The 24,686-nt window shown below is 40.7% G+C and overlaps 5 protein-coding genes across 11 annotated transcripts; 2 read left to right on the top strand and 3 right to left on the bottom strand.

The window, feature by feature from the left end:
- The first annotated feature begins 727 nt into the window (after positions 1-727).
- LOC113499213 lies at positions 728-2,548 on the top strand. 2 transcript variants are annotated; one of them, XM_026879601.1, is made up of 3 exons: positions 728-814; positions 1,255-1,357; positions 1,533-2,548. In XM_026879601.1, the coding sequence occupies exon 3, from the start codon at positions 1,543-1,545 to the stop codon at positions 2,506-2,508; it is 966 nt and encodes a 321-aa protein (XP_026735402.1). In that variant the 5' UTR covers positions 728-814; positions 1,255-1,357; positions 1,533-1,542; the 3' UTR covers positions 2,509-2,548. The 2 variants fall into 2 exon arrangements, with proteins under 2 accessions (XP_026735402.1, XP_026735403.1); XM_026879602.1 differs by lacking the exon at positions 1,255-1,357 and having other exon boundaries at positions 731-814.
- A 1,009-nt stretch (positions 2,549-3,557) lies between these two features.
- LOC113499214 (5-hydroxyisourate hydrolase) lies at positions 3,558-4,836 on the top strand. The gene is made up of 2 exons (XM_026879603.1): positions 3,558-3,922; positions 4,680-4,836. Exons 1-2 carry the CDS (start codon positions 3,668-3,670, stop codon positions 4,764-4,766), a joined length of 342 nt encoding a protein of 113 aa, XP_026735404.1. The 5' UTR covers positions 3,558-3,667; the 3' UTR covers positions 4,767-4,836.
- A 50-nt stretch (positions 4,837-4,886) lies between these two features.
- LOC113499212 (RNA-binding protein 5-like) lies at positions 4,887-9,891 on the bottom strand. Of its 2 annotated transcripts, XR_003401087.1 has the most exons (4): positions 9,723-9,891; positions 7,393-9,591; positions 6,909-6,969; positions 4,887-6,221 (listed from the first exon to the last, which is right to left on the bottom strand). XR_003401087.1 is itself a non-coding variant. In XM_026879600.1 (2 exons), exon 2 carries the CDS (start codon positions 9,580-9,582, stop codon positions 7,393-7,395), a length of 2,190 nt encoding a protein of 729 aa, XP_026735401.1. In that variant the 5' UTR covers positions 9,583-9,591; positions 9,723-9,891; the 3' UTR covers positions 4,887-7,392. The 2 variants fall into 2 exon arrangements, 1 of the variants encoding a protein (XP_026735401.1); XM_026879600.1 differs by having other exon boundaries at positions 4,887-9,591.
- A 2,917-nt stretch (positions 9,892-12,808) lies between these two features.
- Positions 12,809-17,550, bottom strand: LOC113499326. 3 transcript variants are annotated; one of them, XM_026879757.1, is made up of 6 exons: positions 17,342-17,550; positions 16,827-16,899; positions 15,612-15,793; positions 14,993-15,139; positions 13,876-14,712; positions 12,809-13,754 (listed from the first exon to the last, which is right to left on the bottom strand). In XM_026879757.1, the coding sequence occupies exons 2-6, from the start codon at positions 16,831-16,833 to the stop codon at positions 13,617-13,619; spliced, it is 1,311 nt and encodes a 436-aa protein (XP_026735558.1). In that variant the 5' UTR covers positions 16,834-16,899; positions 17,342-17,550; the 3' UTR covers positions 12,809-13,616. The 3 variants fall into 3 exon arrangements, with proteins under 3 accessions (XP_026735558.1, XP_026735559.1, XP_026735560.1); XM_026879758.1 differs by lacking the exon at positions 17,342-17,550 and adding an exon at positions 17,140-17,273; XM_026879759.1 differs by lacking the exons at positions 16,827-16,899; positions 17,342-17,550 and adding an exon at positions 16,313-16,794.
- A 284-nt stretch (positions 17,551-17,834) lies between these two features.
- On the bottom strand, positions 17,835-23,535 carry LOC113499325 (venom carboxylesterase-6-like). 3 transcript variants are annotated; one of them, XM_026879754.1, is made up of 11 exons: positions 23,441-23,535; positions 22,989-23,143; positions 22,564-22,703; positions 22,062-22,207; positions 21,636-21,821; positions 21,159-21,349; positions 20,708-20,876; positions 20,164-20,380; positions 19,716-19,825; positions 19,450-19,585; positions 17,835-18,786 (listed from the first exon to the last, which is right to left on the bottom strand). In XM_026879754.1, the coding sequence occupies exons 1-11, from the start codon at positions 23,496-23,498 to the stop codon at positions 18,618-18,620; spliced, it is 1,677 nt and encodes a 558-aa protein (XP_026735555.1). In that variant the 5' UTR covers positions 23,499-23,535; the 3' UTR covers positions 17,835-18,617. The 3 variants fall into 3 exon arrangements, with proteins under 3 accessions (XP_026735555.1, XP_026735556.1, XP_026735557.1); XM_026879755.1 differs by having other exon boundaries at positions 22,062-22,204; XM_026879756.1 differs by having other exon boundaries at positions 22,989-23,140.
- Positions 23,536-24,686: the final 1,151 nt, after the last annotated feature.

Below are 24,686 nucleotides of genomic sequence, written 5' to 3'. Positions count from 1 at the left end.
CGATCTTCTTTAATGAAATAAAATGAATTTTACCGATACTGAGCTAAATACACACACATTTGAACACAGGGCGACATCTGTGATCGAGAAGTCGTACAAGTTCTATGCTTTTGAGGCAGTAGTTGTTAGTGCTACTCGACACTAGATGGCAGAAAATGTTGTAGTTTTAGTAAGGTTCTATCCTCGTCATACCATTTTGCTACCTTCCTTTTAGGGTTGGTAAACATGGTAAATGTATCCCTAATTATTTTTTACCATATATCAACATAAACATGGCTATTAAAATAAGTACTAACTATGAAATCATCGTCGTGCCAACAACATTACCTTCGAATATTTTACAATGGCTAGCGTAACTTCTTTTAATGAAATGGGAATTTATTGACCTATATTCTCTTACAGGATTAAACTAATATGATAGCCAATTATTCTCTTACTTGGCTGTTACTTGAAGTTTCTTAACAATAATTTGTAGATATAATCAAAATTAAATAAAAAGAGTTCTAATGCAAATTCCATTACCTATTGTAATAAAACCAGTAATTCACTTTTTTCTTTTAATAAATTTGATTATCGAACAATATGGCAGCTCACAATGGCCAGTACCGACTTCGCACTAATTCCACATTTTAGCAAACATTTGTCACGTGCGGCGAGTTAAATATTTAGTAAACACAGGACGCCTGTGCACAACACGCGCAGGTTTACAAACATTGCCTTTTTTGCTACATCCTGTGAACACAAACTAACAAAACTCTCATTACAACTCGCACCGCGGATAAGAAACCTTTGTAGGCTAGGACGCTGTTTAAAAGTAAGTGAAAAATCATTTTACAATCCTAAGTTAGCACCTCATTCTAAACAAAGTAACATTTGTTTACTCTATGGGTTTTATTTCCGTAAAATAATGTCAACCTATACATGCAACACTGCTCGAAAATAACAAGTCCCTTTATAAGAAGATTGATCACACCATTCTCGAAACAAAAGGTCCTCACAATAGGCCTTTTAAATTTTGCAAAAATCTTTCAATATTGCCTAAGTAGTTTAAGAATATGACTGAAAATGGTATTAAGACATAAAAGAATCAGCCTAACTAAATAAGTTTTGTTGAAACTGCTAAAAGCAACTAATTAAGTAATAAATATTTAAAGTTACTTAACAGTTTAAGTCTATAAGGCCTAGCTGTATCTCGTATATTAATTGTATTGTGCTAAATGAGACCGTGCTGTAGCATACGATGCCTGTTTATAGATCTTGCCACCATCGGGAACTGTGGTGTCGCCTCGTAGTCATCAGAGAGAGCTAAAAACCATAAACACAGCTTACAATATGCATGAGGTTCAGTAACACCTATGTAAGTACCAGCTTACAGTTACGGCACAGTCACATAAACACTTAAGTACTAAGACCTCACTATAATATACAAAACAGAAAGTTAATTCGGGATTCTCTTCATTTGGAAGTGTGCATACCATTCATCATAGTTTTATGAACAACAAGAGTGATACTAACCAGTCTTCTGCTTCCAGATTCATCACAATGTCACGCCTGTTCTTCGAGCTCTTGTTCCTTACTCTCTGCTTGAGCCGGTCGCACTCGATGATGATCAGAAACGACGCGCTCATCTCCAAGATGGTGTCAGACTTCCAGAAGGACAACACAATGGCGTCCAACGCGCCGCGGCCCGAGCAGCCGCCCTCGCAGCCGCAGCCCAAGAACGTGCTCACCCTCATGCAGAACGTCTTGTGCAAGAACTTCCCCTCCATTCCCTGTGACATGATAGTGGAAGACGAAACGCTCAGGAAACTCATCGAGAGGTCCATTCAACAGCTCAAGTACAAGAAGTTATCCATGGAGAAAACCACGCCCATGCCAGGATACCATCTAACTTTATTCCCCACCATAAACAGCGAAGATCTGTCAAATTTTCTTCAGGTTAGCGACACCGGGTACTACACCAAAACAAAGCCAGAAAAATCCAGAGTCAGAAAACACAAGAAACGGCTCGCGAAGATTAACCTGGAGCAAACACAGGACGGCGAGACCAAGAAAAAAGGAAAAGGAAAGAAAGAAAGCTCCAGAACAACACTGTACAACGGCCGCAAGAAGATCAGAAAGTTTTACCCTCACAAGATAAAGTACAAAGACAAGATGAAGGGCAGGAAGGATTTCGGCGACTATTCGGAAGAAAAGCTGTCGATGTCCGTGGAGGTGCCCGACATGAACGTGGGCGGCAGGAAGCGCATCAACTTCAAGGTGGAGCCCGCGGACCCGCCCGTGTGGCGGATAGACTACATGAAGCACGGCGAGCCCAGCCTCAACATGTTCGGCTACGAGCCCGACCGCCTCAAGGAGAAGCTGGTCAAGTCCGGGCCCAGCGTCATGGTCTCCGAGAGCATCCTGGAGCAGGCCTCGCGCAAGGACGTGCTGCACCCCGACGTCTACATCAAGAAGAACTTCATCAGGAAAAATGCTCTGGAAATGAACTCTGGCGCCATCGACTAGACCATCACTGTTCTTGATTAAACCTTTTAGTTCTAGGGTATTGTATGATTTCATTTTATCCAATACCTTTACGATCAGTTCGAGTCGATACGAGTCACTCCAATATAAATCGTTTATAACGGTGTCTTTATTTTACATATTTTTTTTAAACAACTATTAGGCAACGTCGATATGGAATACTCTCTCGCATTCGATATTGGTCCCCTGCGGTGGGTGGCTTGACCTCATTGCGGGTTCACTTATCATTGAATTAGGTATCTTATCGCGCCAGTGTTATGCGGGCAGAATTCGGCAAAAAACTATACCTAACATATCTTTCAGGAACACATTAGTTTTGTAGGTACCTCTTTTGTTTTAATTTAATAATCGTCAAAATCGCAGTGACACTACGAATTCGCAATCTCAAGAATTAATTTAATTGATTAATACATTCAGAGTTCATACTGTCTTTGATCCGTCCAGGATCCACAATTGCTCGCCAAACTGTTTTACAACCTGGCGATCTTTTCAATTTTTTGTCAAATTTGTGTTTTTTTTTTTGAGTAAATAAATAAATAATCATAAACAAGGTTTAGGTTCCCTGGTTATAAACGCTGACCCTCGTTCCAAGTAGTTTACTACACGGCCCTTAAGCTCGTTGTGAGAGAAACGATAGACTGTGTTGTCACATAGGTACAACGAAATTAATCAGTTACCTTTTAAACATAGTACAAGTAACCAGAAGAAGCGACGGTTTACTCCTTATACTGAATTGGTAGATATCAAAGGCATATATGATGCAGCTCATAAACTGTCGGTTTTTCTCAACTAGGCAGCAAACCTAATCCCCCGCATGCTAATTAATCTCTAAATACGATCCGAGGGGTATGATATATTGCATATTGTCATTGATATCAGTCAGAAAATATAGTATTATAAGACATACAATAAAACTGCTGCCAAAATTGATATCTAAACATTTTACAACAGGCATACGACACTATCTATAACAACTTATCTACCGCGATTAGAATTGAACTCTGTTACACATAATTAAAACTAACTGTTGAGAGAACATCTTTATCGCGGTTTGCTAGCTTCCTACTTAGTATTTATATATTGTTTGGTGAGCACAAACAAACAGTTGTGTTCCAACTGTCGTGGAGAGAGCGCGTAAACAATGTCTCGGCCAGTTTTATCGACGCACGTATTAGATACGTCGACGGGAAAGCCGGCGTCGGCGGTCTTCGTCGAATTGTTTAAAAAAAGGGATAACACATGGACGTCGTGGCACAACTCTATGACAAACAGTGACGGGAGGATACAATTCCCATTCACGAGAGATTCGATGCCAGAGGGAACGTACAAACTGTTGTTTAAAGTCGGGGATTATTACAAAATGCATGATAAGGAGACGCTGTACCCATACGTAGAGGTATGTGCGCTTTTATTTATTATGCATTTTGCGGCCTACTTTATTTTCGAATAAAAACGGGCAGTCTAGCTTAGTTTTGGTTAAATAATATACCAGTCGGTCTAATCCTTATCAGGTCTTAATAAATAGGAATTTGGACAAAACTTGGCTGCTTACATAAAAATATGAAAATCTAATTTATGAATTAAAAAATATTTAACAATCAACAACCTATTTAACATTATGTAGCCGTCCATGTTTTACATAACCGGTTGTTAAACTGTTTCATCTGAATTAAGTTATTGTTTACGTAAATATGTAGATTTAATAACCGTCCGATGTGTCAGTCAAAGGTCGTCGACCCAATCTAGCACAATATCTTGAGCGCTGAGCAAGAGCGTAAATTAATTGAATCTTTTAAATGTATTATTCAAGCGTTTGCCTACCAATCACAAAGTAATGATAATATGGAGGGTTACTGGTCACAATAATACGAAAGTAACAGCGCCCTCTGTCGATCAATAGAGAAATAACTACTAATACCTATCTCTCAAAACGCGCACTAGATGGCGTTACCATTTGCGAAATATTGAAATTCTAACTGAATGTAGTTGGGACATTTTTGTTCATTTCTGAACAATTACCATATCTTTAAACTTAACTTTTGTAATACAGCTACTAAATGAATGAAACTTACCAATTCCCAGCGTGTACCCCGGCAATGACTTTGTGCTCTCAACTCACGTTGTTTTACATCATTTCCTCTTTTGTTTTTCAGATTGCTTTCAACACCAAAGATGGCGAGCACTACCACATCCCCCTACTGCTGACTCCCTATGGATACTCAACCTACAGGGGCAGTTAAGAATAGAGGCTAGCGACACCATACCCGACAGAATGTTTTGATTTTTTATGAAGGCACTGTTTTATTTGAACTTACCTTTTATTTACCTCCCAACATTTAATTATAAATTAAACAACACAATTCACTTTACACAATTTATTTCAATGCTCAATAAAAACTTAAGCAATCTATGAAACCTGAAAATTACTCATTTTATCTCTCGGCCTGTTCGGTAGTTACCCTACTACATGATTGACACATTTATTTAATACAATTACATTACGTTCTGTTAGTTTGTTCTACAGAAAGTACGCGAACATTTGAAAACTCGTTCACAAAAGGTATTTAATATGCACAATGCGCACTCATTAATGAATTGCATAGTATGACGCTTACATAACAAGGAGCTCAAACAAAGCGTAAAGTAATTGATTACTCCCACATTACAAGTTTTTCATCAAATGAATGCACGAGCAAACTTATGCCGCTCAACCATAAAATTGGTACACGGTTCCATAATTAATGAGATTGTTAACTGAAAATCAGCAAATAGGAAACAAGACTCGGAAAACACTATTTATTACGATTGTAAATAATTGTCGATAACAGCCTTCTCGGGTAAACTAGGGGGAGCTATGTGGCTTGACACAATATAGTCACAGACTGGAGTATGGAGCAGTGTTGGAAGTCTCTGTTACAGTACAATACAAGTATTAGGAATAAATGGAGTTTCTATATGGTCTTAAGTCTATAATAAAGTGATAAACAATAACATATTAAATACCTATAATTAATATTAAATAGAATTCATAATATGTCTAAATATGGAAATTTCTTAATTCTAGTTTCTATAAGAAAAATAAACATATATTTATGGACCAGGCAAACAGCTATTTCGTATTGAGTTAATAAAATTCTAATATTAATGCGTTCTTTCGTTGATCATTACTGAAGTACTCTACAACACCTATATTTTATTGAAACTAATTAAATACACTTTTACATAATTTATGTAACTGAGTAACCTAAACGTCTATAAGTATTTCCTACAAATTTAATTTAATTTCCAATCTATAAATGTAATTATTTTACCAATCCCCTAACATAACTATATGAACGACAAAATCTTAGAAACAAAAAATAAATGCAATGCATGTTTCATTGTCTTTATAAAAATTGAGATAGTATTAGTATAGAAGTACTTTAAATCTTAACAATTGGACTATCTACGAACACCAAGAAATAACAGATACTTTGAATCATTAAAAATGTATATTAAAAATAGTATTATTGAAGTAACATCTATGTCTAGTACATATCTAAGAGCTAGATTGGAACGCTGTTCACTACAGTAAATTGCTTTAAGTTATATAATCTCACGATGTGTTCTAGGGTTGTCTTAGTACGAGTACCTATACGAGTACGGGATTTTGTAACAATGTTTGGCAACGCGCAGCGGCATCAGGCATGTAGACTCTGTAAGGTAAATGGTCACACTCATCAGTAACAGGCCGTGGCTTGTCTACACACCGTTTCTTCTCAACACACATCACTACAGTCTCAGTCTATCACATTTCTGTCCACATGTCCAGTTGTCTTCCTTGCTTCGACTTGTACATGCCTATACGATATTGGCGTTAACATTCTTAGCAATTTATTGTCGACTGTAACTGGTTATTGTTGCAGAAATAGATAAACAAGTCTTCTTTATGTACAAACTAATTAATGTCAAACCTTCAACTGTAATAACCCTCACAAAGAAAACTAGTAACTATAACTTGCTTTGCTTTCAAGAAGACTAGTCACGTTATAGCAAAATTATTTTTTATGTCTATGTCTTTGACCTAAATATTGTTTTTAATTATACTGCATATTGACAGACGAAGTCCACATAAATAACCCTTTTATAAAAAGCCTACACTACAACTTCAGAAACTAAAAAAATAAAATTCTAAAAATGTTAACATTATGCCAAAGGAACAAAATTTGCAAAAGCTGAAGTTCTGTCGGGGAAGCCAAACCTTTTGCACATCTAGGGCAGAAACATAATGAATGTAACAACTCTCCGGCTTGCTTCATCAATAATACATTTACCTGTGAGGCTGTGAATACAATAGCATTAGGGTGCAGATGTAATCTGATTCAGTCTGAATCAATACTTACCAGGATGGACATCGAGATTTCTGAGTGGCGACCCTCAGAAGAAGCATTGTACCGCCAACATCTATTGTAGTAAAATCAGAATCAAACCATTAGAATCAGGATAGTTGTTTACCAATGATTACCACAACCTTGGACTTTATTACGGGAACATAAAGTCATTTTTCGCATGCGTTCTTCATGGATTCACAATGAGAAAGTCGTGACACTTTATAAGTTATTATTACACTTATGTTCATATATTTCACATATTTCAGGCTTTCACAATCTTGTCTAGATCATGGACTAAAGATCTCAATTGTTCATAACAGCCTAGTTCTAAATCAGTCTTATATAAAAGAATGCTATTCAACCTAATTAACTTGATAACACTTAGCAGATGATCTGTACTTTCAATCTTTTTGATTCGGTTTAACTGACCTGAAATCCAATCTGTGAAAAAAAAGGTATTAGTAACAATGTAAGTGATAATAAAATGAGTACCCACCTATTTTCCTTCCTCCTGGCCGACTACCTCTTTGTATCTTGCAATCATGAGCTTTTTAACAGTATCTCTGTAGGTTTCCCCAGGGGTTGGTGTATAAATGCCTCTTTTTTGACCAAGTCCAGCTAAGCTGGGTCGTTGTTCTGCTTCTATGGGTGCAATCCTACCCTGTTCTTCTTTTCCCAAGCCCCTGCCTTCTGACCAACCCATCTTCTGCAGCATTTTCCCTCCGATCGTGTCTACGACTGAAGGCGGTGGGTGCGGGGCGATGGGTGGCGGCATGGCGTCAGGGGGGTCGTAGCGCTTCCTCACCGGCAGCTCGTCTTCGCCAAACTTCATCCGCCTCTCGGCTGCTCTGTCTCTATACCCATTCGTTTGGGGAATAAGTTCATTCTTTTTACGAAAATCGGCCAAGTTTTGTTTATGCAAATCTGATAGGGACTTGTGTTTGTTCAACACCTCCGCGGATGGGAAGCGTCGTTTGCAGATGAGGCAAGTCAGTTTCGACCAATCTATGATACCCTCGTCACTGTCAAAGGCATGTTCCGTCTCAGCCACCCTCTTCATTAAGAAATCATCTCCAGTGGTAGGTGGTGGAGATAATTCCCTGACATGTGTCAAGGATGGCCCAGAACCTAACACAGAAAAGCCAATGTCAGCAGAGCCTTTGCTCGCTCCCATATCCAAGGGCTGCTCCATAACAATATTGCTTCTTGCATTTTCTTTCTTTTGGTTTAATGTACGTGCCCATCGTTCCATGTCTTTGGCTATTTTTTTCGCAACTTTGACTTTATCTTCTTTATCTCTCTTCTTTTTTTCTTCAGGCTCTTTGGCAATAGTATTCTCTGTGGTGGCTGTCGGTGGGTTTGGCAATTTTGGCTGTTCAGTATTCTGATGCGCTTGAGTAGCGACAACATAGGTAGAGGTGTGGACATCCCAGTATAAGTACTGGTGTGTTTGACTGTTGAAAAAGTATTGACTGGTGCCGTCATAGTACAGACCTGTGCTGGGATCATAATAATAGCCAGAAGTTTCATCATACATAAAAGTCCTAACATCAGGTGCAGGGTACACTGTTTTACCATCACCAATAGGTGCCTTGCTAGTAGGGGTAGCCTGAGAATTGGAAGACACAAATGCTGGAACACTAACAGGGGTCCAGGCCATGTGACGTGCATGAGCAGCAGATATAGCCGACTGTGCAACAGCAGCAGCTGCATTCACCCGGTCTGCCTCGGACATGGCCTGAGAAGGAGGATTATAAGTAGACATTTGAGCATAATAGGAAGAATAGTCAGTACTAGGGGGCTTCTGAATTTTTTTTGGTTCATTGTAAAAACTAATAAGAACCTCTCTGCCATCGATTTCCAGTGGTGGTTGTAATGATGCTAACTCAGAGTGAGCAGCCGTTGAATCAGCAATGGAGTTAAAATTTATGTAAGCTAAACATTTTGATGCACCAGTCAAAGTTTCTCTGCCAATGGTGATGCCAGCTATGGAGTCTAAAATTGTTTTTGAGCATCTTTCTTTAATAGCCTCTAATATTTTTTCTTCAGTAGTCAATGCGTCTAGTCTTCGGAATAACAAGCGCTTTGTTATGCCAGCATTTTCTGACAAGCTGTTTCTCTCATTGTCGCCACCATAGACTATGCCTTCCGACCTCTTGCCCTGGCAGTTGCGCCTGTAGCACACTTGGCGCCGCTTGAAGTTGTAGAGGCCGCACTTGCAGAACCAATCCCCTGGGGAGGCGTTGATGGTCTGATTGTCATCGTGCTTGTCCCGGGCGTCGTACTTGTTGTCGTAGTCTAAGTCCATTCGGTCGCGGCTGCCCGAGCGGCTGCTGGAGCGCGAAGTGGGCTTGCGGTCGGCGTCGCTGATGTTGGGCGGCGAGGGCGGCGCGGGCACGTCGCGGTCGCGCTCGTCGTAGCGCTTGGGCGAGCGGCGGCGGTCTCGGTCCCGCGGCCGGTCGTAGCGCTCGCGGCGGTAGCGGTCGCGGCGATCGCGGTCGTCGTCCCTATCGCGGTCGTAGCGCTCGCGCTCGCGGTCGAACCGATCGTGGTGGTGGCGCTCGGCGCGGCGCTCGGGACTGGCGCTCCGGCGCGGCTCCCACACGGGAGTACGCGGCCGGGGCTCGGCCCAGCGCTCGTCCTCGCCCCACCTCGTGTTCCTCTCGTCACGGCCTCGCCACGACATCGCACACGCCTGTGAACATCATCCGTACGAATAAAGCGACTGTACTCACAAACCGTTCGATGCCGTAGTCCAGTTTCCTCCATGTTGGTTGGCCTATAATCGCCGTTCAATAACCTTTTCCTCGCCGTTCTATTGTTTACCTGCTGTAGCAGTCACAGGGAAGATAATATGAGCCTTTAACAACACACTTCTGACACTTTACATGAAACTTTTAACTTTACAAATGCAAAAGAATTTTAATTTTTATCAGAGCACAAAAAATCACATATTCTGCGTATATGACGCCATGTTTTTATCGAATGTATAACATAAGAGGTTTAGAGATGCTAACCGATAGTTAATCAGCTGTTTCCCGAAATCGACTAAATAGTTAAGTCAGCGTTAGTAGACTATTCAAGCGTTTGCAATGTCTTGTCACAAATTAAAATTTACTTTCCGACTAATAAAAACTTTATTAGTGATGAATTAATGCGAAATTACATATAACAAAAAATCTATAAATATTTTTAGAACTGAATATCAAATTAAATAGATTAAAAAGAAGAAGCCATAAATCGACTAAATTCGAATGTTGATCTGTTATCGAGACGTATGAGGAAGTCTTATCTCAGCGGTGCCAAGGCCATAGTCTTTATCTTTCCGGCAGATGGCAGTGAAACTACTCTCACGTCCGTACTCACGTCAGTCAATTTAATTAAAAGCTGCTGTTAAAAAATTTGAATGGAATGAAGGGATGAATTAGAAAACGTTGGGTTTTTTAGTTTAAGAAATATAAATACACAAATGACATTATTTAAAATTATTTATTTTATGACCATGTCAATTGTAAATTTAACATTAATGGTTGAAACTTATCAGGGACACAAAAGTACCCAGCTAACTATTGCGATTGACTATTTGCAAATAAGCGCAATTTTTGTTAAATAATTACTTGAATTACTATCCACAGCATATACATTTAAAAATAATTTAGCAAGGGCACCATAGCTATTGCAGTATCAATCAGCCGAATACAGACTTCTCTTTCTTGCATATGAATATCATGAAGCGTCATCCCTCTCTGACATAAACATATATTATGTCAACTACAGTTGCCATTGCTAAATATTGACCCCTAGCTAGCATACGTCAAGCTACATAGACTTAACAATAAACAGATAAGACAAGAAGCTTACTTTTTTAATTTCATTAGCAAAACTGTTTTGTTACACCAATAAAATTAAAGATGTTCAGTCATACAGTATCAGGTATTATACGATATTCAACTTTTTTTAATCTAATGGCTTTATTTCACAGTTTTTTCAATAACGACAAACCTTTCATGATATACAGGGTGTAAGGAACACCGTGACTTTTCCGTGGGACCTGAGTTCTAGACATGATTCCAGACCCCACTGCGTTGGAATTTTTCATCGGTCTTTTCATGAAAATTGCAGTTTTTTTTCGCGTTTTTTTAATTTTATGTGTCATAAAATCATTTTTCCTACGTATTTCAATAATATTTTCATAAACAAAATCATTATTAAGCCGTTTTCACAAAAAAAGGCAATGTAAATGAAACACTAAAAACTGCTCCCGATCAGCTGATTCGTAAAGGTACTCGTCGGTCATCGCTCTCTTGCAAATCTAACCGAAAGTGACGTCAAAACCGAACCAATACTCATGAGCGACAAGCGTAAGAGATAGCGCAACTATTGCGCGCGCACTCGCACGCATTATTCGTAATCCTGCCTACTATTCCTTTAAAAAAAGCCGCGCGCTTTGTAGGCACCGCTAGCCGCCTTTGTCGACACCGCCAGCGCGTCGCCGACACCTACAGCGGTATCGGCGAGTGACGTACCTGTGACACTGGATAAAATAGTACATCGATTTTTGTTACACGGGTTCCATGTTATAAAATAGAAAATCACCTTCTCAGCGTTTATCAACTTATCGTCCTACGAAATTTATTAAAACCTTTTATTATTAACAGTTTGTTATTGTTTAGAATTCTGTAGTTCTAAAACATGTTGTTATAAACAATAATTTATTTTTTCTAAAATTAAACTCTGTTTTGTTACTAATATCCATCATCTACTAATGAAATTCCTGCCTAAAAATTTTTATCATTTTTTTTCCTACGAACTGCTGAATAATTATTCCAGTCACATAAAACAATTATGTTCTTTATAATAACTATCGTGAGACTGATTCATTATTAAATGATGTAACGGTTTACTCACGCGTATTTATCGGGGTAGCCCGACTAGTTTCGGACCCAACCGGAGTCCTTAATCATGAGCAGACGCGGCGGGATCGCGAGTCGAACGTCGTCAGTTGTCGGGCTACCCCGATAAATACGCGTGAGTAAACCGTTACATCATTTAATAATTATGTTCTTACACAAAAGTACATTTTGTGATTTATCAATTTTAAAGGTTTAAGTTAAGTACTTTATTGTCAAGAATAATTTTACGATATTCACTTCGACCTCATGTAATTTATCGATAAAGAATCATAGGTACCTAGGTCCAACACTACTCAAAGGTAAAACCGAAAGTTCGGCTTTTTTCAAAATAGTACCTATTTTTACTCAGTTTGTTCCTTACGCTAATCGAATGTGCATGTGCAATCGGGTAATTCGCGGACTAATTATCGTGTAGGCAGACAATTTTATTGTGTTAAGTGATATAAGTGCGTTTGTTGTGTGTGTATTATTTAAATTACGATCCTAGTAGCTCGATAGGTTATTTTACCGCCCGGGAAAATGGCAACATGCTAATGTGTTATGGCGAAGCACGTGGCAATGCAAGTCTCGCGATGAACATTTACTGGACGCGGTACTTTTTGCCCCGGGTTCAGCAGCAGATTTTTCGCCGCGCCAAAATTTGTGTGCACGTAGATGGCGGACATTTCGAAATTTGCGAACCTTATCTGGTTAGAAGTGAGCGAGATTAAGGTAAGAGTAGGTTTGATTTAATAATACACAAGACACAGATTGAAGTCAGAATAGTGTAAATTGATTGGTATTTTTTTGTGATTGTTTTTCGTTACATCACAACATTTTTATAAAATGCGCGCGCGTTTCGAATGTTTCGATCGTGTCGCCGAGTGTCGCCCTCCTACCACATTGCAGTTCGTGTAAGTACGTACGCTGAGCGTAAGGATCGCGCGGTAACCAATTCATTGCGTGCTCAAAAATGACTAAATCTATAAATATTAATCTCCGACGGTAGCGACTTCTTTAATATTAATTAACACGTTATTTTAAAGTCATTATGCGACTTTGGTGGTACGGTGTTCCTTACACCCTGTATATTAAATAACTGTACGCAGTATTTCAAGGTTTAGTAGACTATGGAATGCATGCAATATTTCAGATTTATGCTTTAGTTATTAGTAAGGCGTCCATACAAACTAACTATAATTACATCGGCATACGTTACAGTTACATTTCAAGTACATCCTTAATTTAGTATACATTCAATGAAACCATCTAATCTAGCTTAGCCTTTTCGAGGCTCACTTTAAAATTACATCTGTTTAATAAACACTCTAATAACGCTAAAATGGAAGTGTCCTTTGTGTGATTACAATCAGTGATTGTAATATGCAAGTCTTACAGACGAGAGAACCTCTCATGTGTCATGTACGTGACGTAAGCATGATACGTGCGGGTGTAAGCATAACACAGGATAAATTCAAGCGCCTTCTGGACTTGCCAGGAAAATGACGTTCACGAACAAGTGATGCCAGATCTGATGTGTACCTATTAGGTATACTCAATTATTTATTAGATTACCTTGTAAATTGTTTACTTTGCCACGCATTTACTCAAATTTGCTTGGCAGTTTCTACGCTATGCGTTACCAAATTGTGAGGCTTGGAACAAATATTTGGAAAGCGTTCCGAACTCTTGGTGTTATAAGGTAGTGCAAATACGCGGTCAGGTAATATAATAAATTTAAGCAAGTAACCGTTTAATTGGTATCATCATCAGCGCTGTCTTCATCATCGGCTTGTTCAGGAAAGTCAAATTCCTGGTAGGCGTAACACTAGTCTTTTCTCCCGGTGAGCAAATGTTCCCGCAGCGTGCCGATCTCACGCTCAATGTTCTCGCGCGCCGCCGACTCGAAGCACTCGAACTCGGGCGTGTGATACAGCTTTGGTATCTTGGCGAATTGGTTCAGCACCTGGAACAAGTGGGTTACTTTAAAAACTTCACTTGAAACTCTCAAAGACTCATAATTTGGCCTGTCTTTCCTTTGATATTAAAGCCTAGTGGTTAGATCGAGTACTCATTCCTGATGATACCTTGATCCTCAACTCGACGTAGTTCTGGTTGGTGAGCTTGGAGTACTCGGCGCGGACGAGCTTGGCGTGCGCGTCGTACTCCTCGCGCGAGGCGGCCAGCACGGCCAGCTCGCAGTCGCCGAACAGCTGCAGGTCGCGCAGCGGCGCGGGCCCGGCCGGCGTCAGCGCGCCCGCCGAGCTGCCGCTGGCCGCCAGCGCCTCCCCCACGACCTCGCCGAAGCCCTGCGCCAGCGCCTCGCCCAGCGCCTCCCCTAACGCCTCACCCAGCGCTTCGCCGAGCCCGCCGTCGCTCAGTGCCAGTTCCAGGGCCGCGGCCTCGGCGTTCTCCGTGCTGTCCGCGGCTTCCGCCTCGGAGGCGGCCTTACCCTCGGTCACTTCCGAGTCGGCGATCTCTCCGGCGTCCATCGCCATGCCGCTGCTTCCGACTGCGCAATCATCGATCTCTGGATATGTTGTGCTATCAGCGCCTGTCGTGCTGTCGGGAACCATCGAGCTGTCCGGGATATCGTCTCTGTGTTGTGTTGAGCTCGGCTGTACCGGCTCTTGCGCCTTGGCCTCGGCCTCCTCCACGCTGTGCGGGCTGTCGGGGCTGTCCGCGCTGTCGGCGCTGTCCCCGCTGTCGGCGCTGTCCCCGCTGTCGCCGCTGTCGGGGCTGTCGCCGCCGTCCGCGCTGTCGCCGCCCTCGCCGCTCTCGCCGCCGTCCGCGCTCTCGCCGCCGTCCCCGCTGGTGCTGACCCCGCTGGCGGTCGGGGAGGGGGATATGGACGAGCTACTGGCTCCACACCACATCGCCTCATCGTCAGTCAGTAGCGCCAATATGTAAGATGTCAGATCTTGCTGAAGAGACAGTTAAGGAAGTGTTAGTCGTTTAAGTAATAAAAATGTAGCAAAATTAAGCATTGGAAGAGTTTACTTAGAAAGTTAAACTGGCTGGTGTCAATTATGTCGTGTAGCAAATACTTACTCATAATAGGAAGTGATTATGCTACATTTATTACTTTTGGCATATCTATACAGATAGTGTGCTCTATAGATGTTTAAATGTTTGCCTGTCTTTGATATCGTGTGACGCGTATTGTATTTAGTTTTTTTTACTGACTTCTTTGTGTACACTTACAGACTGCGGATGTTGACGTAGCAAGTCTGCGAGCAGTTTCACGGTGACCTCGGACGGGGTGTGCCTCAAGACGATTGCTAATTTGAACGCGGCCGGTTGTATCACATCGTCGATCCCTTTGTTTAGCAAGTTCTGCCACACGCCCGCCTGAAACAAGCAATGCACATCGAACTTATGTTTGTTGCCGAGTGATACTGCAGATTATGGTCAAGGTGAGCTCGTTACACGAGCATGCAGAGATTCTGATATTGTTGCTAGACAGGGGTTCAATAATACTTGAAATATGAGAGGTGAGAGTTTTGTAAAACGATTATTTGAACAACAATGTCTGCAAGTATATCCATTATGCAAGCCTAACCCATGGAAATAATATCTAATAATTTGTGAAATATAAGATCTCTTCAGAACTCCAGACTTAATAGTGTTGAAGTGTACTATGTGTGTAGATGACGAGATGGGCAAGATAGACAAAAGAGGATCTCGAACGTCTTTCGTCTGTTTTTTCAATAGCACTCTCACTTATTAGCTTGCCGCTCAAATACGAATTTTAAGAGAGCGTTCATTATTGCATTGCTCACTTCCATGAATTTCCAAGTAAGAACGGTTGTTACTCTCGTACCTGGTATGCAACGCAGTTCCTGAGCGAGTGCCAGAGGCTGTCGGGCGGCGAGTTGTCGACGACCCGCTGCCAGGCGTCGTCGGCGTCGGGCGCCACCAGCGTGTTGCAGGCGTTGCGCCACATGCGCCGCGCCGCGCAGCCCGTCTCGTGCAGACCGGACGGTGGCAGCGGCCACGCCATCGCTGCACATCACAACACATGCTAACAAGACGCTTTGAGAGACGGTGATCAGTTGTCGATGTTGTTGAAACAAACCGGCTAATGTTTACAAACTTGCGTAAACAAGAAGCTAGAAATCAATCGCTGATTATAGTAATCAACACGGTCGCTAACCAGACTGATGATTATTTTTACACTCAGACATAAACGCTAAGCCTATCTGATATTAAAGTTAAATGCATAATTACCTTACCATTAGCATTGACTGAAAAAATACAAAAAAATGTCGTTTGACCTAATGACCAAACAGACTTGCCAAATATGAAGTAAATAGTCTTTATCAACAGATACGCCAAACAAATATGTATGAGCGTAATCAGAAATTATACTTAGGTATAGATATCAGCGTTCAATCAAATAATAATAAAGGTAGACGGAGAAGTATGTAGGCTAAACATGTAATTATTAAATATTAACGGTATCTATTCACGCACGAATTACATAAATTGAAGGTTCAAATACTTAACCAGGTGAGATGAGACCTTTTTAAAACTAGCCGCTACTCAATTCGCACTATTAAGTAATTACAAACTCATTTTCACACACTTCATTTATCAACTAACTGAAACGAAAGATAAATGGACCCAGTACTATTTTTAGAACTATCTCACGCAGTGCAATGCATGCGTACCCACTGTGCAGTGTATACCATAATCTTTTATTGCCCAACTGACAGTCAATACAAAATGTTTCTAATATACCCTCATTTGTCAGCTGACTGTCATAACAAATGTACTATTATTTGCTGAGTAGGTATGTGCTCTACTTACATCTTTGGGTTTATTTACATTCATATTTATTTTCACTTATATTTACCCAATGTTCTGAGAAAACGATTTTAAATTATAAGTGTGCGTCCTCGCAGTTGTCATAACGGTAGTTTCTCTAAAAATGTAAATAACAGCAGTGTCTGCGGCTTGCATAGCAACGATAATGTGTCTCGCCTCTCATACCCTTCTGTTGAACAACGAAGTATAAAGTACGATAGTCTCTTACCGCCCATGTCGGGCTCCTTCCACCAGTTGACCGCCAGCTTGCCGGTTTTAAGGCCGTGTGGCCTTCACCGTCACTGAAAAATTGAATTTACTGAATTTATCGTCACTGAATTTATATTGATTCATTCAAATATGCAAAAATTCTCAATGTTGCCACTTCTACGAGATGCATTATTCTATGACAGATTCATATAAAAAAAACACATTTAAACTTTGAATGTAAGACTATTATCTAACGGTTTCGTAAAACTCGTTGTAATAAACATTGTACGATAACCAAGTCTTAGTAAGGAAAACAATAATATTGAAATTACTTTGTTGTTTATCAACGATCTTTATGGATGTTAAATCTACATCGAAAACATGTAGAGCGGGCTGAATGTGGTTGACCTTCTTCATTTTTATTAGTATAGTAATTCAGTATTTGACATAAAAAATAAAAACCGCAAATCTATGAAAACATGTCGATCAATAGTGATGTTGCACAAGCTTAAAACAGATTAAAAATCGACTTACATGAAAAATTGTGTATATTCCTGGCTGGAATATTTAAACTTTTAAATCGTATAATCTATTTTGGTACGTGTGGCTGGCGCGTAGGGCGCGCTCGCGATGTGTCATGGCGGGCCGAGGGAGGTGCCTCGGCGGCGCACTACACATCGACAATCGATGGTGTCCGCACGGCATCGCGGCATCACGGCACTGCGCGCTGTGAGTTCATAATATGCGCGATTGTTTTCTCTGCGAACGCGATACTGTTTCAATGAGCACGTTGTTTCGGTCAATGACCGATTTATAATGTGAAATTGCATCGTCGCTTGTTTCATTCCGGCGTTGGAGTTCATCGCGTACTCACACGGATTCTGTTTCTTACTTGAAGCTTTATAAATTATTAGAATTTTAACTTTTTTTATTGAATTTAAATTAAGGAGATATTGATTATTGAACAGGTTTATTCTACGTGACTAGAACAATTATTTCTAAGTGAGGAATAAGAAGTTACTTTACAATTTCGATGTTTTATGTTTTAAATCATTCCCAACACTATTTTGCCAGGGGTAGGGAATAAAGGAGGCAAAACGCATGCGCGATTGCTCTCGAAGGCCTCTTAAACCTCAAACTTTGTTCCGACCATTTTCAACCCTACGTAAGAAAGAATAAAGTTTGATTTGGATAGTTATTCTTGGTGCTGAAAAGCAAGATAATCAATAAAGAGTTTTATCGCGACCAAATAAGGTCTATATTAGCAGCGATCAATAACATGAGTCATACTTGCGATCTGAACTTGAATTCGTAGATATACTTGATTGCTATACGATATGCTGCAGGCGTCTGGGACGGGATTAGGGCGCGGGTCATTACCACTGAGTACTGGCATACTGACATAATTGTAAGTGTCTGAATACGGTCTGACATTTGACTCGATTGTTGAAAATCATTTAATCCACCATCCATTTAATTTCATTCATTTAAGACTTATGTTATCAAATCGAAAGCTTGTATGTAGTATTGCATATAGTAAGGAAGTTTGTTACCTTTATGTTTATAACCTGGATTGACATAGGACAGTTTTTATTCTGATTTTATGTTCTTGTGGGCGAAATCGCTGGCTACATTCAATCTCTTTTGTACCATGTACACTTAAAAAGAAGTCTTCCTCGAGCAAATCTAAATCTAATTGATCAAAAAATCTTAATGATCATAATTGATTAATTAATCAAACAACTTATTTTAATTAATTAAATGGTTTATTAGGTATTTATTGTCAATTAAATCACACTAAATACAATGTTTAGTAAACTATTGGATACAGTTCGTCCCACAGTTTAAAGCGGTCTTCTGACAAATTCTGATGAACAGAAAACTCCTGACCGAGTCGCAGGTAGTTCCTTTGTCCTGGCTTCATGGTGGGCCACGTCACTGAGGACAGCTCTGGAGTGTCATCGCGAGGGTTTGGATCCCTGGAGGAAAAGCAATGGCAAATTGAAGACTGGTAACATTTAGCTCTAACATTTTTTAAATCCCTACTAATATTATAAATGCGAAAGTAACTCTGTCTGTCTGTTACGCTTTCACGTCTAAGCCACTGAACTGATTTTAATGACATACACACACATGGTACAGACATAGAGTTAACCTTGAGAAAGAACACGGATAGTTTTTATCCCGGACTTTTGAAGAGTTCTCTAGGAAACGCGATATAACCGACATCGACGCGGGCGAAGCCGCGGGCGAAAAACTAGTAGTTAATAACTATTGTAATGATTTTAGTGAGCGGTTTCGTAGTTATTAGAACGAAATCGGGAAAATTTAGAAATCAATAGGCCCGCTTAATCTGACTAGCTTATCCAATAAAGTCCAAAATTGGAGTTGAGCCAAATAATAAAGGCGGTAAACCTCTGACCTAATTCGGCTATCGGCGGGCTGGAGATACTATGACTAGATCTGCTAATACGTATCTTTAGGAGTAGATCGATATTTTACGAGATAATCGTCTGTTCATAGACATTACGAGAGTTGTTTTTGTGAGCGACATCTATATTACACATAACATATTTAAATAAATAATCCCATTTCTTGATATATATATTATACTTACGATTTTTTGTATATTATTAGCTTACCCGTATCTAGCGAAGTTATACCAGATCGCAGTCATTTTGTCAACCATTTTAGAGTCGTGTGAGTCAGAGACATCTATCATCGGGTAGCGGTAACTCAACGAGAACAAGTAAATGAGGTCGTCGTGGTGAGCTGCATCTGGAAAATAATAATTAGGTTGATAAAGATCTTTTCTATTTGCGGGTTTTATAAAATGTCTAGTTGTTGTTCCTTTATTCTTCAAAGCTTTTACTACAAAATCATCTGAATATTAATCAAAGTGCCTTACATAATGGTTTCTTGGTGGTGGAGTCTTCGTAGTGGCTGTGGTTTCCAACGTACGCGAACTCGTAGTAATACACAGGGTGCTTCGAGTGACGGCACATCAGGTTAGCAAGCCTGTGGAATATATAATATTTTAGGTTAAATACTTACTTAAAAATGTATCAAATAGAGGCAATTTTTTTTTTTACAAAAAACGACCTCCGCTGTATGGAATTTAATCCTTGTGTCGCGGGGGGTTTTACAAATATACAACTCACATGCACAAAGACACCCAGACTCAGAACAAGCATTCGTGGATCACACAAATGCTTGTCGTACGCGGGGATCGAACCTGCGACACGAAGCGCACAGTGCGTTTGGCTTGGTGACCTCAACCACTCGGCTATCCGTGCAGTCAAGTTTGATCTGCCGCTTTTGCTTAGACGAAGACAATCTTTTAATGTAATACACACCTATGAACAGGAAAACCTGTAATAGAATCTCCGTACAGCTTCCCCAAGCCGCGAGTGCTGGTCTCATCATTCACCAACTTGTGGCCCCCGAGGTAAGCCTGCTTTATTCTCGCTAGTCTGTCGCTCGTCTCATTCCGCGGCAGTATGAACGAGATCGGGGCTATTCGATTCCATTCGGAGTTCATCGGGTCCAGCAGCGTTTTGTTTTTGAGGATCGCTGTACAGAAAGAAGAAGAGGGAGAGATGAAGAGGGACAAGACGAAAAGTAGCCGGGACTGTACCACCGAACACAGGTGGCAAAAATAGCATCGCAAAGTACATTCAAAGTAAGTAGTAACGCTACCAAAAAAATACAAAGTTGGTCCAGATATATGATGGAGTTCAAGTAGAAAACAAACAATTTGTAAGTTTATGTGGAACTCAAAAACTTAGGCAAATACAAAGTTAGTGTGATCAACGTTCCATCAGCCTATCAATGTAGTTTTGCGCGTAGTTTGAAAACATGATCAAGGGCCGGAATATAATAGTTAGTAACTTAACTTACTGAATGCTTTCCAGAAGAATTCGTCACTGGTCTGGCTAACGATGTAGGGCACGGTGCGCGCCCTGCCCTCCCGGAGCGAATCCATCGGCTCCTCGACCAGGTACCGCTCTTGGCCGAAGTCTTTCTCTATCACGGGATGCCAGAGCCTGAGCGGGTCGTAGCCAAACTCCTGAAAATCGTTATGAATCATGGAATAGCTCTAGTTGAATCCTGAAATTTTTTTAGATGTCTGTAGTGTCCTACTGACTATAGTAATTGTATTGCAACCAACAACAATCACATAAGGACCAGTTACCCAAGATCAAGATAAGTTGTTATAATTATAACCATATAGGGTCTGTCAGCCTCAGTGAAAAAGAAGTTTTACAGTTTCTTTTTAAACTAAACCACCTGAAGACACTTTTGCCTTTGCTAGAGATAGGGGTAAAGGCAAAAAGCCAGTAACACTTACATAGAATCCGAGCAGTGAGCCAGAGACTTCTTTCCAAGGTTTCGGCTTGAGGCAGTGGTAGAGCGCGGTGGTGTTGTCCTCCGGGCAGTGAGATACGCGCGCCTGCTTCAGTGCCAGGTCCGACTGGACGGCCGGGATGAGCGCCTTAGCGAACGGCGAGCCGCTCATAGATATGCCGCGGTGGAACAAGCCTTACACAAATCCAGAACCGTTAATTCCAATATTCATCTTCAAATAGCAATGGCCTAAACTTGTCACAGAAGACAAACAGTCTCAGTTATTGGTGTTTAACAAAAGCTTTTTTTAACAGTACCCTGAACAATGTGTACACAATCTTTTTTTCGTTAAATCGACATTTACCTGCAATGATAAACTATAGGTAATTACAGTAAAGTATACCTACACATAGATTATGATTACAACGAACTACAATTTTATAAGGATGTTTGCATCCTGGAACCGTCCATCTAACCCTACCTTTAGTCATTGGGGATATCATGTGCAGCATGACACTGAGCGAGCCAGCGCTGCAGCCCGCGATGGTGACGAGGTGCGGGTCTCCCCCGAACGAGGCGATGTTCCGCTGCACCCAGCGGAGTGCCATCACCTGGTCCTTGAAGCCGTTGTTACCGGGAGCTAACTTGTTGCCCAGGGATAGGAAACCTGAAAAGGAATCAGTTGGCTGTGAATTTTCCTTCAATTAATGTTAAACGCATTGTAACCAATTTGTGATAAAAAAAAAATTGTCGTATGTTCGAATAAACCTCCTTTTTAAACTTAGATACATATGTCCTTAGAATTCCGTTGTAGAAACTCCGACGGCGTACAAAAATGAAAGTAATCGACTTGCGAGCGATTTGATATTTGTATTTTGTTTAAGGAGTCTTAGTGTCTTCAACGTACCAAGTGAAGCTAGTCTATAGTTGATGGTGACAAGCACCACATCTCTGTCGAGCAAGTAGTGCGGCCCGGCGATGTCGCTGCGTCCCGACATGGAATAGAACCCTCCAGCGTGGATGAAGAAGATCACCGGCAGGGGCTTTGAGCTGCTGGAAACAAGTGATATCTGTCAAACTCGTTGACTTTCTGAGGTATCCATGACAATAAGAAGTGGAGAACAGGAAACCAAAGAAAGGAAAACTGCTGTAACAGTTTTTCCTGTAACATCATTGTTCACGCATTTTACTATGGTGCCTTATGATTCGACCTTATAATTTAGTGTGCTTTTACTTATGAACACAAAACGAAAGTATTTTAAGAAATACAAAGAATGGATAAGAAATTACCTTTAATTTCTTAACAGATTTGATTTCAGTATTATTTAAAATTAGTCCTTTTATTTCGCTGATTCACAAACTTTAAAATCCTACGTGAATCCTCTTTAGTTTAAGAGCTATTACGTTACCTGTTATTATGAGGAGTATAGACGTTGATAGTGAGACAGTCTTCATCAACTGGGTAGCCGGGTGGCGCGTGCTGCGGGCACGCCGGCCCGTCCTCTGTCGCGTCCACCTCGCCGGAGTATGTGAGGATCGGCTTCGGGGGCTGTGGAAGCGAGACGATAGAACATTCTGGACGTTCAGTACAAATGTAATCTTCATGATTTTATAGGAAGATGATGAGTACTTATAAAAGCGGTGATGGATAGGGGTCGGAAGGAGTCTCCGAGAAATAGTAAATTATTTAAGTAAATCTTTAAGATTTTTGTGTGAGTCTTTATATGAACGTATATAACCTTGACAAACCTGCGAACTTTTGCCAACATTTTCCTTAAACTTTTTACGTTTCTTTGAACAGGTTAAACAGTTAGTTGCTTTTAAGAAATATTACCTGGAACCTGAGCTCTCCCACGGGCGGCTCGGCGTATCGTATCCCGCGGTAAGCCTGGAAGCGTCGTCCGCGCCGCGACTCCATCCACGAGCCGCGGAACTGACCAGACGGAGTCACCGTCAGCGGACCAGCATTTTTCTTGACAGCATCATCTGCTTTTATGATTTTATTACACTTTATTAACATTAAAGATATTCAACACCGCAGCACAAAAAAGATCGGTTATTTTTTTTTAGTGCACACAAATTTGCTTTTTTTCCGTATCACCTTTTTACCTCACCGCTTCCAAAATCCGATACATAGCTCGCAATGGAGAAGGAACAGTCAAACAAGCTCTGCAGCATCACTGACACGCACTTGTTTGAGTGCTGTTTTTACAACCTTAGGACTTATAGAAACTCACTCTCATTATACACGCTAAATGTAATACTAGTTTAGTTCTGGCCACTGACCTGCGACTGTCGTGGTTCCCAGGATACACACAAAAGCGAGCAGTGCACCGGTGAACATGTTGCGAGGTGCAGCCGCCGCGCGTCACTGCGAGCAGGCAGACAGACCGGCTCGTTATATACCACCTGTAGGTATAGCCTGCATCTGTAGCAAGTCCTAATGACTACGATGGGTTATTCTGCAACTTATTTATTATTTCATGCTTCTCTTTTAAGACTTATTAATAGTTAGTTTCTTTTTCTTTAGCCCGTCGCGCGTCGCTAAAATAGAAATGTTATAAGTTTGACGAGTCTGTCTGTCAGTCTGTAGCATCACAGCTCCCGAACGGATTGAGCGATTTTAATTTAGTTTGTTTTACGTTAAAGGTGAATTATGTGTGAGTTTTCTTGTTTGATGAAAATAGGAAGAGCTGTTTAAAAGTTGTAGGTGTAAGTGGTGAAGAATAACGGAATGTCAGCAAATATAGGTACCTACTTATATGAAAGCGCACTGATTTCGATATTGATCAAAAGAGTTCTTAGCTTCGTTGGATGAGAAATTTCCTGTTGGGAAAATGAGACATAGAAATCTGCCTGTTAAGAGACAGTATCAATTAACATCTCAGTCTTTACAAGTCTGCTAAAGATGATTTTTCATGTATGTGGGTTGTGGGGCTATTTTTTTTATTCATAAAACTGTTTTGGGTATTTTATAATATCTCTAGAAAATAAATATATGTGGGAGCGTCAGGAACATTTTCCGAACAGTCTAGGTTGGCCTCCATCTTGGGCGTATGAGCGACGGGATGTTCGAAATAAAAGCGTCAATGTTATCTTGTAGATTGTATAATGTGAACTTATAACATTATGGAGTAGAATACAATAGGACGGTTGAGATGGAATATTATTTGGAGCCAATAGGTTAGTACGTGCTCGCTATTTTTATGACAACTGTCTTGACAAGCAAAACGAACGTCGTCGCACCTAGCGCCACCTACTACTCTATTCGGGGTAACCCGCTCCCTTTTATAATTTACCACTTACTCATTATAATAATAATTATGGACTATCTTAATACACATTTCCACAATCAATTAAAATCGTCTAAATAAACAAAGTATTCTCAATTAATCCGCGCGCCGTCACGGCCGTCCTGCGTCGTCACACGTCCTCGTGTGTCTCATGTGCATCGTTGTTGTCTGCAAACATTAGATAAAATGATACACTACACTCTCGTCTTGGCCTTCCTGACCAATTGGGTGACTGCTGA

This window comes from Trichoplusia ni, chromosome 12, assembly GCF_003590095.1.
Source record: "Trichoplusia ni isolate ovarian cell line Hi5 chromosome 12, tn1, whole genome shotgun sequence".
In the NCBI taxonomy this organism is placed as follows: domain Eukaryota; kingdom Metazoa; phylum Arthropoda; class Insecta; order Lepidoptera; family Noctuidae; genus Trichoplusia; species Trichoplusia ni.
The sequence above is the reverse complement of the archived record's forward strand: the minus strand, read 5'-3'. Positions and strand labels throughout refer to the sequence as shown.

What these genes read in the sequence shown, in the direction of transcription:
- LOC113499213 (XM_026879601.1), top strand. Translation starts at nt 1,543, where the DNA reads ATGTCACGCCTGTTCTTCGAGCTCTTGTTCCTTACTCTCTGCTTGAGC.
- LOC113499326 (XM_026879757.1), bottom strand. An exon ending in TACGTCAACATCCGCAGTCT is followed by an intron (nt 14,713 to 14,992) that starts GTAAGTGTACAC and finishes CTGTCTCTTCAG; the next exon opens with CAAGATCTGACATCTTACAT. An exon ending in ACGTCGAGTTGAGGATCAAG is followed by an intron (nt 13,755 to 13,875) that starts GTATCATCAGGA and finishes CACTTGTTCCAG; the next exon opens with GTGCTGAACCAATTCGCCAA.
- LOC113499214 (XM_026879603.1), top strand. Translation starts at nt 3,668, where the DNA reads ATGTCTCGGCCAGTTTTATCGACGCACGTATTAGATACGTCGACGGGA. An exon ending in CGCTGTACCCATACGTAGAG is followed by an intron (nt 3,923 to 4,679) that starts GTATGTGCGCTT and finishes TTTGTTTTTCAG; the next exon opens with ATTGCTTTCAACACCAAAGA.
- LOC113499212 (XM_026879600.1), bottom strand. Translation starts at nt 9,582, where the DNA reads ATGTCGTGGCGAGGCCGTGACGAGAGGAACACGAGGTGGGGCGAGGAC.
- LOC113499325 (XM_026879754.1), bottom strand. Translation starts at nt 23,498, where the DNA reads ATGTTCACCGGTGCACTGCTCGCTTTTGTGTGTATCCTGGGAACCACG. An exon ending in GATATCCCCAATGACTAAAG is followed by an intron (nt 21,350 to 21,635) that starts GTAGGGTTAGAT and finishes GATTTGTGTAAG; the next exon opens with GCTTGTTCCACCGCGGCATA. An exon ending in ACAGGTTTTCCTGTTCATAG is followed by an intron (nt 19,826 to 20,163) that starts GTGTGTATTACA and finishes TATATTCCACAG; the next exon opens with GCTTGCTAACCTGATGTGCC.